The sequence below is a fragment of the Bidens hawaiensis genome, unplaced genomic scaffold (genome assembly GCF_021521415.1).
Source record: "Bidens hawaiensis isolate Kalapana, Puna unplaced genomic scaffold, B.hawaiensis_p1.1 tig00001236_1, whole genome shotgun sequence".
Classification (NCBI taxonomy): domain Eukaryota; kingdom Viridiplantae; phylum Streptophyta; class Magnoliopsida; order Asterales; family Asteraceae; genus Bidens; species Bidens hawaiensis.
In genome coordinates this window covers 3,846,084-3,860,356 of record NW_027491070.1, presented here as the reverse complement: position 1 = coordinate 3,860,356, position 14,273 = coordinate 3,846,084, and the positions used below count along the sequence as shown (strand labels likewise).

Genomic DNA, 14,273 nt, shown 5'->3' with positions numbered 1-14,273 from the left:
AGTACCGCGTTCTTGCTAAGGCTTTTTGTTGGCTATATCTATTATTTATGGTGTACCACATTACATGACATAAGAGATGAGAAAAATGAGAAGTAACATTAGTGACAACAACATTTGTCCTGCTCCAACCTTATTGGAGGATTTTTTAAGTTTGTCTAGGTAAAAAACAAACAAGAACTCAAAGCAGTATTGAAGGAACATGAATTGGTCCTTTTTAACAACATGAGTTGGTAACTATATCAAACATGTCTTGCTAATGTTTGATTAATTCAAGCATTCAACTACGTTAGTGCAATTTTATTACAGCAAACACCATTTTCTTTGTCTCCATTAAACTCACTGATTTGTATTATTATTATTATTATTATTATTATTATTATTATTATTATTATTCGAAACGACGACTTTCTAGTATGTTAGGTTATCATACTCTTCAATTTTGGAGATTGAGCCACGCTGCCCCACTATGACCAAACTATGTTTTTTAACCAGACTCACGTTGGCTTTAGAGTTTAATTAAGGTATTCCTAGAAAAAACTCATATTCACCGACTGTTATTTAATAGTTGTTGTGACACCACTGATTTGGTTTGTTTAAGCGGTTAAATTAAGTAGGTGTTAGATTGAAATGTAGTAAAAATTTACCTTTTCTTATAACTTTGGGATTAGACGGCCCCACAAGAAGAAAATTATATGGATAATTTGGACTTTTAGGCTTGTATCAAAATTCAAAAGTCACACATGTCACTTCCTTCTAATCAAATTATACTATTCTATCCATAAACAATAGAACAAATAAAACAAGATAGTAAACTCTAACTTATACGGTTTTAAGCTTATAAAGTCGAGATGACACATTATGAATATATAATAACTAGCTTTTTACCCGGCGTGCTGCACCGGACATGTTAGTAAACTCGAACGATGGTAAAACCCAAGTGTTGCCGGCCCCAAGCATTGAGTCGGTAAGTCGAGCCGAATTCGGTCGGTTACGGTGACGTGTGTTATTGTACCGAAGTTAAAACCACACTAGTATTTAGAACCCGCACTTTGTCGCGGGACCGTCATGTTGTGGCCTGGTAAGCGTTAAAAGGGGTACCATTATTTGTATCGAAACATTGATAAAACTAAAGATGCCGCAATGGAAATCCCAGTATTATAAAACATCATGTTCTTGAAGTTTGAAAGTGAAGTAATAGAAGAAATTAATTGAAAGTTAAAGAGTATTTAAATCCAATAAGCCATTATAAAACAATATTTAATTGTGTATAAATTACTGACTAATAATTTGATATAATAGAAATAAAATATATCTCATATAAATATTTTATTTAATATATTATGTTTTATTTAAATATCTAATACTCAATATGGTTAGAAAATAAATATTGGGTTCAAAGAGTTGTGACATGTGACGCAACCATTTACCTATAGGTTTAGACAAGAGACGACTAGCAATGGAAGTAAAATAAGAATGTCAGATATCATAATTTTACGATCATAATGATAAATTAGCATAATTACTAAACATACATACATACATATCATTGTTAGATCACTGGCCATGCCATAAAAAATTAACGGAGTTAAGGATTCGTTAGACTGAGATTGTTATTAGTAACATAACTGAAAGTTGAATTGTCCATAGTAAAATTATTTGTTGGGATTAACATTGCCTAATTGATAATAGTTTAAATTATTAAAATATCAATTTTTCCTAATCCAATTCCTTACAATTTTTTTATAATCAGTCATATACTAGTATTAATAGTCATGAGTGACAATTAGAAGACAAAATGTTGACTTGATTAGAGAGATGCTAGCTATTATTAATTAGTAGCTCTAAGAAGCACGGATAATCCTAATTAATCAGCTATATATGCACATGAACCAATCATTAACATCAACTATAATCTAATGATTGGATTAGAAGGAAACCAAATAAAACAGTGTATGATATAGATAATAAATATTCATAGTTCCAAAATAAGCACTAATTAAAAGGGGTTAACTTTGAGTCACATGTTTGCATCATCCATAGTTCCATACTTTAGTATGCTAATTCAATAAAACAATGTATAATAGTAATATATATAGATAATAAATATCCGTATTTTCAAAGGGCTTATATTCTTATGGAATCAAGATTTTGCTAAGATGAAGTTCCTTTCAAATGACGAAGTTTCAAATCTCATAGTAAATGAAAATGGTTTTATAAATATTTGCCAATAAAAAAAAGAAGAAAAAACTGAACCCCAAGGTCAAGCTTGCAACCCATACATCAAACTTATCTCTCTTTATTTAAAGACTTCAATGTCATAGTTACTATTATAAACCAAGCAGTACAATACGAATTTAATAGTTACTATTTAAATTCCTAATCGTTTTAAAACATTGTCAAACCTAATGTCCGCCATAAATGTACCGGACGGGTTATGTTTATATCAAATCCGATTAAAATATAATATATGATGAACATCTTTCAAATTAATTTGCGATCATTTGATTTTCTTTATGATTTTTACCGCTCCGCATAGTAATTGGTAAACATAACCAAAATAAATTATGACATGCAAACGTTTACATGAAGTAGAGGACATTTAAGCACGTATTTATCTATCTGTAAAGATAGAATATGTTATCTTTAACAAAAATCTTAGTATTTATATGATAAATATACCGTAATCTATATAAGTACATCATGTATGATTTGAACCCTCGAATTTTTGGTTGTGCGACACACACCTTTACCACTAAGATGTACCATCAAAGACAAAGATAGGATGTGTAGATGCATTATTGATACATATAATTTTCCTGAAAAAGTTTTTTTTATATATATTTTTGTGGTGATGCATTTTTAATTTGATATATACATAAACAATTAAACATCTAAATTTCTAACAGTCTATAAAGCATGTATGTCCATGCACATAATGTAATTATAAAGTATTGGCAAATACAATGATGAAGTATAAACATATATACATTTAACTCGTTTTTTTAAACAAAAGCATCTTAAAAGTATGGTTAGAGCCAAACAACTAATATAAAAAAATACCACATATATATATTATAACAACTTTTATAAATTTGTTGGGTTATTTTTCTTGATCAAATCTAATCAAGACCATTGCAAATCTGCAGCTGGTTGGGATCTAATTGCACATGGATCTTCATCATATCAAACCCACGTCAATACGATTCGTAAATCTCATGATATGTTTTTTAATTAGACAAATTCCACATTTTTAATTTCATTTTTTTATTTAATTTATTTGGATTTTTTAGTTGAAAGATCATCACATACATAACAAAGGAATCTCAACCCCTACATCTACATGGCTACATCTAGTCATACACCTAAAGTATGGTAGATATATACAGATACACTTACCCATTGTACATACATGTATGTATACATAAACCAATAAACTTAATTAGGTACTTTTTAATACCTTTTAGGCGTTATACATAAATATTGCTATTGTATATCACTACTAGAAAAACGAGTTTCACCACCATTAAAAACAAGAATTACCTATGTTTTTTTTTCTGATCTACGTTGGTGAAACGAAATGTTAGCAAAAGACCCTAAAAACTTAATTGATAAAAACATCCATTGGTAATTCATCCAAGTGATAAGTCAACGTGATATTTCGTTAAATCTGTCTGAGTTTTATTATCGTGTATTAGGTCGGTGATCCGTTAGTGAATACTGAATATACGTTCGGTGATTGTAGATAAATTTATATGTTGGTAAAGGTGCTTTAGTATATAATATTTTAATAATATACTTTTACCTACAGTATAAATAAAATGAAAACAATAACACATATTTAATCATTTTGTACATAATTTAGGAATGGTGGCAAATTGCAAAATTTGGAGTTGGTCAAATTGGAAATGGCTAGACCAAACAGTTGTCACCAGAAATAAAATACATATTACAATTTTATAAAAAGGTGACTTTTGATAATCCAAACTTATTATATAAAGTTATTCAATCATTGGTCCCTTAGCTAATTTAAAATACACTTTCTCTTATACACACAATTTGTTTTAATGCAGGACCATCCAAACCACATAACTTTACAACTCTCAATACACATTGTACAAATAATCATACAAACTCTCATTTGGATTTAATAATTTGTGCTCTGGGAAGGATAAACCACCTCCATATATAAATAGAGTTGTTTAGAAAGGTTTCATCAACTAAAAAAACACACACAATAATAAGTCATAACAGTTGTTTGCAACAAAACAGTTGTGCAAATGGCAATAGATATTGTTCAACCAACTGTAGGGTTATCAAAGATTGCTGTTTCAGAAACACATGGAGAAAACTCACCATATTTTGCTGGATGGAAGGCATATGATGAAAACCCATATCATGAAATACATAACCCTTCTGGAGTTATACAAATGGGCTTAGCTGAAAACCAGGTAAATTTCACTACATGACATGACATGCATGACATATTAGTAATATGTCATGACTTATGACTATATCAGTTCGTGAGAGTTTTGTCGATTAGTACTGGTGTGTCCCATCAGAACTTTATAATTACATTATGTGCATGGACATACATGACTAATATTGGTTCGTGGGTTTCGGTTTTCTTAAACAGGTTTCGTTCGATTTGCTTGAAGAATACTTGGAATCACATCAAGAAGCAACAAGTTGGGGTAAAAAAGTGTCTGGTTTTAGAGAAAATGCTTTGTTTCAAGATTATCATGGGCTTCTAGCTTTCAGAAAGGTAATAATAATACTGTTTTAACAAAATGTAAAGTACATTCTAGCATTGTTCATCATGGTTCAAAAAGTCTTAACTAGTTTATATTTGATTGTTTTATAGGCCATGGCAAGTTTTATGGAACAAGTAAGGGGAGGTAAAGCAAAATTTAACCCCAAAAGAGTCGTGTTGACCGCGGGTGCAACCGCTGCCAACGAGCTTTTAACCTTCGTCTTAGCGAACCCCGGTGACGCGTTGCTAGTCCCAACTCCCTACTATCCAGGGTACGGATGTTTTCTTTATCATCCTGAAGTATGTTGTTAATAATATATGTATGCATGTTTTATTAACGTGACATTTCTTGAATGTTTCAGATTCGATCGTGACTTGAGATGGAGAACGGGTGTGGAAATCGTTCCAATCCATTGCGAGAGCTCGAACAATTTCCAAATCACTCCCGAAGCCTTGGAATCTGCATATGATCATGCAAGATCCATGGGCATGAAAGTACAAGGGGTTTTAATAACAAACCCCTCAAATCCGTTGGGTGCAACCATCCAACGGAAAGTTCTAGAACAGATCCTGGATTTCGTCACGAGAAAAAATATTCATTTAGTCTCGGACGAAATCTATTCAGGATCTGCATTTCATGCTGACGAATTCGTCAGCATAGCAGAAATCCTGGAATCAAGAAACTATCAAGACGCAGAACGGTGTCACATTGTGTATAGTCTTTCTAAAGATCTCGGCCTCCCAGGCTTCCGCGTTGGGACCGTGTACTCTTACAACGACCAAGTGGTTACAACCGCCCGACGCATGTCGAGTTTCACCTTAATATCATCACAAACACAGTTTTTGTTGGCGTCCATGTTATCAAACAAGGAGTTTACCGAAAAATATATAAAAATCAACCGAGAAAGATTGAGGAAACGATATGAAATGATCGTTAACGGGTTAAAGAAAGCGGGAATCGAGTGTTTGAAAGGGAATGCCGGGTTGTTTTGTTGGATGAACTTGAGTCCTTATTTAAAGGAAGCAACAAGAGAAAGCGAACTCGAGATATGGAAGACGATAATGGACGAAGTGCGGCTAAATATATCGCCGGGAAGCTCTTGCCGATGCTCGGAGCCTGGTTGGTTTAGGGTTTGCTTTGCAAACATGAGTGAAGAGACACTTGAAGTTGCACTTAGAAGGTTGCATGAGTTTATGGATAAAAGAAGAAATGAAGAAATGAGTTTATTGTATTAGAGCATTCACAATCCATTCCCCGTCCATATCCCTATAATTACACTACAAAACACTACATTTTATTTCCTGTTTAATTAAATAATAATTTTTATACCTTTATTACTACAGTTTTCTCTCTCCTCTACTCACAACCTACTTAACAAATATTAAAAAATAAATAGGGGCAAACAATGTTCCCTAAATGTTTCCCCAAATTTACAAAAATCACTACATTTCTCTCTGCACCCTATAATTTACACTCACAACCATTCAAAACTCTACCCTATAATTTACCAATCCCCCTCACATAATTATGGGGGATGGGTTGGGAATGCTCTTAGTTCTATACTTTTAAAGGTAATTAAGGATTAATTAGCTTTTTATTATTTTTATATTTTTCTCTTGTGCAAATCATGAGAATACACCATCACAAATTCACATGAAAAGTGGAATTTGTTTTTTAATTACATGTGTAATTGTAATCCGATTGTATCTAAGATGATTGTTACATTTCTATGGATGTAACTTTTTTTAAACTATCAAAATTTCTCAATATCTTGTGTAACAAAAATATAGAGAAGGGATCAAGTTGATCCATAAAGAAAATACGAAATACTGAAGTATACATTTACACGGGTCTTAAACTAGTAATTTTATAAAAGTTACAGCATACTATTGCTATATACCGCCACTATTACATAAAACAAGTCTAATAACTCATCCATATAATCAACTAACTAAATAATTATAAAAGTCTAAAATCCAATGACATAACACATAAACATGGTTATACTATATTACGCCATGCTCGTTGATCTTATTCTCATCGAACACTTGAGAGCTAGAAATCATTTACATGAACAAATAATTCATATTCATTTGAGTATATATATATATATATAGTAATATAAACAATAACAATAAATGTAGTTCTCTTTATTATTGTTACAAATTAAGTCATTTGTAAAATATAAAATTTGGAAACGTATAGGACGGCCAAATATACTTATTTTATTTCTTTATTTACTCTTTTAACACTTATAATATCAAAGGTCGTTTAGCTCAAAGATATCTACTTGTTAGTATTTGGTGTAAAATTCCTTTCATTTTCGTCTTTTCGGTTAGAGATTTGCTCATAATTCATTAATCAATCCTGCTTTGCAATAAAAAGAAGGTGTTACGAGGCAATTATCATGACGACGTGTTGGTGCATATAAAAATCAAGAAACGAAGTTATTTTTCATCAGAAAGTCTCCACGACGTCTAAAGTGCTTGACGACATCAAATCTTTAGCGTTTCTTTGGATAAAAATTATATCTTCGTTTAAAGGGCTAAATTGGAAGGATTTGTGTATTTTTTTCTTTCTAATGGTTTTGTTTGTTGGTCGCTAGTGTTTTGCTAGTTTGCCTTTGTTTAATAAAAGTTGCTGTTAAAAAAAATCTGCTTGTGCGTTAAACAAGTTGAACTGAACTTGAGCCCAATCGAACTCGTACTTGGCCGAACTCTTTTTACAAATTAGAACTCAAAAGTATCTGGATTTACCCCCATGATCTCACCTAGTAAAAGTGTAAAAACGAGGTTTAATAGTACTAACTAAGACACGACTTTGTTTGTTTGTTTGTTTGTTTGTTTGTTTCTGACCTCGTACAAGTCAAAAGCTTCTGTGTCTGTCGGAGACGTTGTTCGGCGAGAGTAGCAAACATAAGATCGATCCGAGGTAAATGCTACTTGTATATAACTTCATCATCATCATCATCATCATCATCATCTGATCTAATTTCCACATTTTTAGTAGTATTTGTGTTTAGTTGACTTTGAATACGTACCATTTGCTTGCTTAGATGAGATCTACTGATTATACATATCATCATCATCATCATCATCATCATCTTGATTTAGGATTAATTACCTTGTTAAATCAGCTTTGTTGTGCTGCTTTAATTGACTTAATTGGTCAGTGATTTGAGATTTAGTGTTTTAATTAATCCTTGTCATATTTGCTGGATAATTTAGTGTAATTAGATTGAATTCTTGACCAATGTGTGTTATATAATATTCATCAAATAATTCTCAGGAGGTGCGCGTGCAAACGAGGCGAGCTACTCCAGATCGGCTCGTTGATCGAGCGGAGCTTAAACGACCCCGAGCCTGAACTCGTGTCTAAATTAAGCTCGTTCAGTAATCGAGCCCAAACCCGAGCTTCACTTATCGAGCTCGAGCCGGCTCGCCAGCCTAAATGAGCCTGTTATTTATATAGATTTTATAAAATGTTATGGAAAGATAACTATTTAATATATATTATATATAAAAACATAATTAAAATTTATTATAAATATATATAAATTATTTAATAACTAGTAAACGAGCCGAGCTCAAGCTTTAGAAACAAAGATCAAAACAAGTCGAGCGAGCTCGAGCTATATGTAAGTTAAACAAGCCGAGCTCGAGCTATGTGTAAGTTAAACGATCCAAGCTCAAGTGATAGAACCCCAAAAATAGTATATTGAGTTAATAAAAATAAACAAGAACAAGGATAGTTGGCCCGATTCGAGAGGGGCTAGTCTCCAGTTAATCTGATTCGAGAGGGATTAGATCTCCGATTAAAAAGGTATAAAACCCTTAATTTGATAAACATAAACATTTATATCCATAAACTAAAACATGAACACTTATACAGACACAATTTTATTAATATATGTTACGTTACGTAGACCATTCAGTGTCCTCACCCATTTGTCTCCCTTGGACCCTTCAGCTTAAGACGGGTTTGTATCATCGAGCCTAGGCGAGCTCGGCTCGTTTGCACCACCGCGCACACTTGTTTGAGTTTATTATGATCTTCAGCTCCTTGGATCCCCTAAGCAATGGGGTATCCCTTGGCAGGGGTACCGGGGGGGGGGGGGGTAGGGCTGGCATAGCAGGTAAGACACAACATGACAAGACACGATTATTTGTGGTGCCAGACACGAACACAACACGATAACCAATCGTGTCATTTTTTCCAAGCACGGACTTGTTTAGAAACAGGTTACACGACACCATCAGTATAGGGACACAATAAATATTGCATATTTTTTTATCTGAAAGTGTTTCACGACTCCCAGATTATCCAAGCGTTATCTAGCACGAGTTCCCAGCAATATTTCAATCTCAGTTAATGTTTAAAACTTAAATAACATGTTAAACATGGATTCAGTTTCATCATACCTTGTGTTGTTGATTAGATCACCTGTTTATTGTTTCGTGTTTGGACGATGAAATAGCAAAATTGAGTGTGAATTGCAGATAAGATGGCAGCAAGATTGAAGCAGTTGCAATCGAAGGCCGGTCAGGCATCAGAACTTTTATCCAAACACGGAAGTGCTTACTACAAGCAGCTAATGGAGCAAAACAAACAATATGTTCAAGAGCCTGCAACTGTTGAGAAGTGCAGTGAGTTGGCCAAACAGTTGTTCTACACGCGTCTTGCCAGGTTAACTCTATGGGTCCCATATCTTGGTTTTCTTGTCACTTTCTAGTTGTTTATGTTCTGTTTGGTGGCATAGTAACGGGTGTAAACGAGCTTAGCCCGAGCTCGATTAGGCTCGAGCTCGGCTCGCTTCAAGCTTTGTTTCTAAAGCTCGGGCTTGGCTCGTGAGCTGTTTTTTCATGCTCGGCTCGTTTTTATTTATTAGTAATTTATTTACATTTTTTTAATTATTTTTGTATGTTTTGAGAAAAAACCTTAAACGAGCGAAAGCTCAGCTCGAGCTCGTGTAGTACCTGAAATGAGCCAAAGCTCGGATGGATGTGCAGTGTAAAAATTAATATAGAAGTCCAAAAAAGGTAAAACATATAGGCTCGAGCTCTGGCTCGATAACTTTACGAACTTTGATTGAGGCTCAAGCTTGGCTTGAACCCGAAAAAGCTCAGCTCATTTCGAGCTTATTATCAATGCCACCTCGAGTAGCTCGCGAGCGGCTCGGTTCATTTGCACCTCTATTGTATGTTAACACACAATAACGTTAACTTAAATTTAATTTTTCTAAAAGCTTGATGTATCGAAGCAAATCAGGAAAATCCCTTTGAAATTGCAAAGTTTTAGCCTGCAGTTCTCGGTCGCAAACAATTTGTTTCAATTTCTGTTAAGATCTTTAAGGGATTATTTCTACAAGTTGGTTTATGACTTTGTGGCACTTTAGAAGCAATTAGCAAACAAACGATGAACTCTTAGCTGATACCGAAATTTGTTTGCATGTCATATAAAAACAAGAATATCATTTAAGGTTAAACATTATAAAAGCAAACAATCATTTTGGATGGATTGTTTAAGTTTCTAGTAGAGAGGCCAGTTTCGCCTACTTACTTATAAAGGAGTTGTTTTGGATCGTCTTTTCATCCAAAACGACTCAAATAAAAAAAAAAAAAAAGTAGCTAAAAGGTGAACGAGTTGAAAGTCATCCAAAGTTCATTCGAAACGCATACAACACCATAAATTGTTTTTTTAAAGATTTTGATTCATGGTTCCCATTGCGATTAGCTTATAAAAATAAAACTACAGCGTTATTTAGCAAGCTGAGTTTTGTAATTGATTATGTATACAGCCTTCCTAGCCGTAACGAATCATTCTGGAAGGAACTGGACTACGTGAAGAATTTATGGAAAAACAAGAAAGATTTGCACGTTGAACAAGCGGGAATCGCCGCTCTGTTTGGCATTGAATGCTTTGCATGGTTTTGTGCTGGTGAGATTTTTGGAAGAGGTTTCACAATCACCGGCTACCATGTTTGAGTTTTCACCGTTAGCTATACATAAAAGAAAACCCTGTTTTGGGTTTTCTGTTTCATGATCAAACTTGATTTAACTAAATGCAATGTAATATTCTTTCTTGGAAATTTTGAAGCTCGTTGTAATTCGGTTGCGTTAATAATCTCTGCTCCTGCTGTTGTTAGTTTGATCAATGTATCTGCAGAATGGCATACAAGAGTTATTACTTGTTTTCTGTTGCTGAATCGAGAGGGTACTTTCGTCGTTTTGTTATTTATTATTTCTTGATGGTAACTAATATCAAAATTTTGGTTTTGTTATATCTATGATTATATTTATTGTTAATCACTTAATCGGTCCTCAGTGTCTTACATTTTTTTCTCGCATAGGTGTTATTCGTGTGCATCGGGTAGTCTTTTTGAGTCGATATTGTATTAGAGGCCAATGGACTATGTTGGCTGGAAACTGTAACCGGTTATTAACTGGTATAGTAGAAGCCAGTTTGGAAACGAAAACAACCATAGGTTAGGGACCAATTACAAACATAGAAACTGGTTAATCGGTTGAAATCAGTTATTAACTGGTATAGTAGAAACCAATTAGTTTTTTTTTTTTTTTTACAAATAGTTATTATATATAACACAAACCGAGCTACATCTGGATAATGGGTAAGCGAGCAACAAGCTGCGCCGCTATCCCCTTTTGAATCGCAAAGCCCATTCTACTAAATATAAATCCTTGGTTCCTCGGGCTGGGCTCTGCGAGTCACTGTGGACCACCTTCTGCACCCGCTCCAAGAAGCGACCGCCACGGGAGCTAGGGATCCAAATGTGTCGAAGGCAAATGGAATGAGCACGTGCTGATTCTCCAAACACGCTGCCTCATGCTTAGCAGTTTTGAAAACGAGAATAACCATAGGTTATGGTTAAGGACATAGGAAATGGTTAACCGAATTGTTTTTCGTTGGTGTCGTGTTTTTAAGACAAGTTGATACTCGTTCTATATAACATCCAATTTCACTTAATGTTTCACTGTGGTTTTATTGATTTTTGTATTTTGTTTACTGGATAAAACTATATTTGGGTGAATAAGCATAAGTTATTATTCAGTTTCTTAATTTACTATGCTTATAAAATAATTTCTTGGTTATTTTATTATAATTATTCCTCTTAAGTAATGTATTTATTAACAAGAAGGTTAAAAAATATATAAATAAAAATATCAAATAATTGTATTATATTTTCTATATAAATAATATGTTGTTTTGGCTCGTGATTCAGTTTCTATAGAAAATAATTGTTGTTTTAACTCACGATTCAGTTTCTTTATTTATTTATAGTTATAAATTAATATATTATTTAGTTATATTATTTTAATTATTTCTATAATATGTTGTGTTCATTATTCGGGTTATATCACGAATCAAACCAATCCCGAATTACAAATTTGATTTAATTCGATTTTAAATCGAAACTGAATTTCTAATTCTATGTTGATTTTACAAAATCAGATTCAGTTTAAACCGAATAACCCAAAAAATAAACCTATGAACACCCAACCTATGGACTCGGCTCATTTAAACCTTTGTTTACATCTTTTAAACAAAAAACTTATACGTATCGAGTATCGATCGACGTATGTGTACATGTTTGCGTATATCACAACATCCAAAATCCAATTTAATATGAACAAAACCAAAAAGATAAGACACATAACAAAGATACCATGCATATTCCATAATATTTTCCACAACTTAAAATAACAGTAACGGAAGATAGCTTGATGTTACTAATAAATTCAATTTTTACAATAAACAATAGCCGATTTAAGCTTCTCGTCGCGTTCTTCATGATTCATATCGCTATAATAATTCGGCGACAACGTCATACTATGGCTACAACTGCTTGTCGCCACAACTTTATTGTTCTTCGTCTCTAAACACTTTGAATCTTTGGACTTCAAACATCCCAGATACCGTTTCAACTTTCTGGTGAAACGGTAACAGAATGTTTGGTGATTGCATCTTAGTAAATCAGCGATCTCGGGCGTCGATGGGGGCGGAGAGACCGTTGGAGTGGTGGTGTTAGATTGAGATGGCACCATTGTGATACAGAAATGAGAAATGAGAAATTTCGGTTTTGAAAAGTGAATTTATTGATGATAAATTTGGTTGTGAATTTGAAAAGAGATGTTTTCCATAAATGTTTATTGTTGGAAACTTTCACAAGTATCTTTCCTATATATGTATTTATTGAAAGTTCAGAATTATATGTGAATATATTGACTTAGGTTGAAAATTATTAAATGATTTTTCAAAGTGTTAAAATGTGTGATTTTTGTAAGCTTTGATAATTCGATTAAGATATGTTAGTGGTTGGTGGTCCAGTAACAATGACAAAATTTCTTAAACAGCTAAAGGTCCGGCGTTCGAGTTCCGGGAGTTAAATTAGAGAACAAAAACACATTACACATAAAAGTTAATAAAGCTTTAAAATTTTCTTTAAGATATATGGTTGTGGATGATATACGAAGTCTAATATAAATGGTCTATACGAAGTACAAAATACAACCGAAAAGAGGATAAATAAGGAAACAGAATAAATCTATACACAAATAATATCTATCTAAATTAACCGAAACTGATAAATTGTTAGGATCCGCTACTAAGACAAATTATTAAGTTAAATCCTACTTTAGTAAGTCTAATTTAAAAAATAAAATGAATTATCGTATTTTGCAGTTTTAAATTTTTAGAACAAGTTGTGTCTCGGCGTAGCTTATATAATTACCGTCGTATGCATTTTTTTAACCTAAAGAGAAAATGTTTGAAATTTGTTACCTGACTCGACAGTTTTTTTTCAACATTCATACACTGATAAATTGTTAGGATCCGGTACCAAGACAAACCGTCATTGAGTTTTGTGGACAGTATAGAAGTGGGTAGGGAAAGGGTTAAGAGGATATTTAAATTAGATGTTTGAATTTGAAGTTACAAATTTAATTTGTTAGCTAGCTGCCAATATTCAGCCTAAGTTTTGACCTAATATTTTGTTGCCACTTAAAGAAGTTGATGGAATGAAGCTGTTGAGGTAACATCTATAGAGAATCAATGGATCATCACCACAAGAAAAAGAAAAGGAAAATAAAACTCTTAAAATGAAACTTGGTTCATAAAGCTCCAAAAAGGAAGTTTCAATAAACCAAGTTTAAAGTTGTGGTTAAGAGCATGACGAACCTACCCTATCGAAGCCAGTCAAGGGAACTCGTACTTTTATTCTTTTATATATTGAGAGGTTGTTGGGGGTTTAAATTAAGGGTTAACGATGCTTAGTAGTAATTTAACAGAAGTGCGGGTAAATTCGTATTTAACAGACTAAGGGACTCAAAAGTGGATGAAAGTGTTGACATCGGGGTGTAGGTTGCTTAAATTCAAAAATGAGATGCGATCATACAAAGTACATTTGTCCATTGATTACAAGGGAGAAAAAAGTGCTTCTCTTATTTTTTAATATACTTTTATTTTTTTCATTTTGCCTTTTGTTAATTCGGATACTTTTTATTC

The 14,273-nt window shown here is 33.1% G+C and overlaps 1 protein-coding gene and 2 pseudogenes across 1 annotated transcript; all 3 read left to right on the top strand.

Moving 5' to 3' along the window:
- The first annotated feature begins 4,277 nt into the window (after positions 1-4,277).
- LOC143566761 (1-aminocyclopropane-1-carboxylate synthase 7 pseudogene) lies at positions 4,278-5,062 on the top strand (annotated as a pseudogene).
- LOC143566754 (1-aminocyclopropane-1-carboxylate synthase 7 pseudogene) lies at positions 4,546-5,986 on the top strand (annotated as a pseudogene).
- A 3,264-nt stretch (positions 5,987-9,250) lies between these two features.
- Positions 9,251-10,977, top strand: LOC143567930 (uncharacterized). Its single transcript, XM_077054208.1, has 2 exons — positions 9,251-9,437; positions 10,549-10,977. The coding sequence occupies exons 1-2, from the start codon at positions 9,256-9,258 to the stop codon at positions 10,733-10,735; spliced, it is 369 nt and encodes a 122-aa protein (XP_076910323.1). The 5' UTR covers positions 9,251-9,255; the 3' UTR covers positions 10,736-10,977.
- Positions 10,978-14,273: the final 3,296 nt, after the last annotated feature.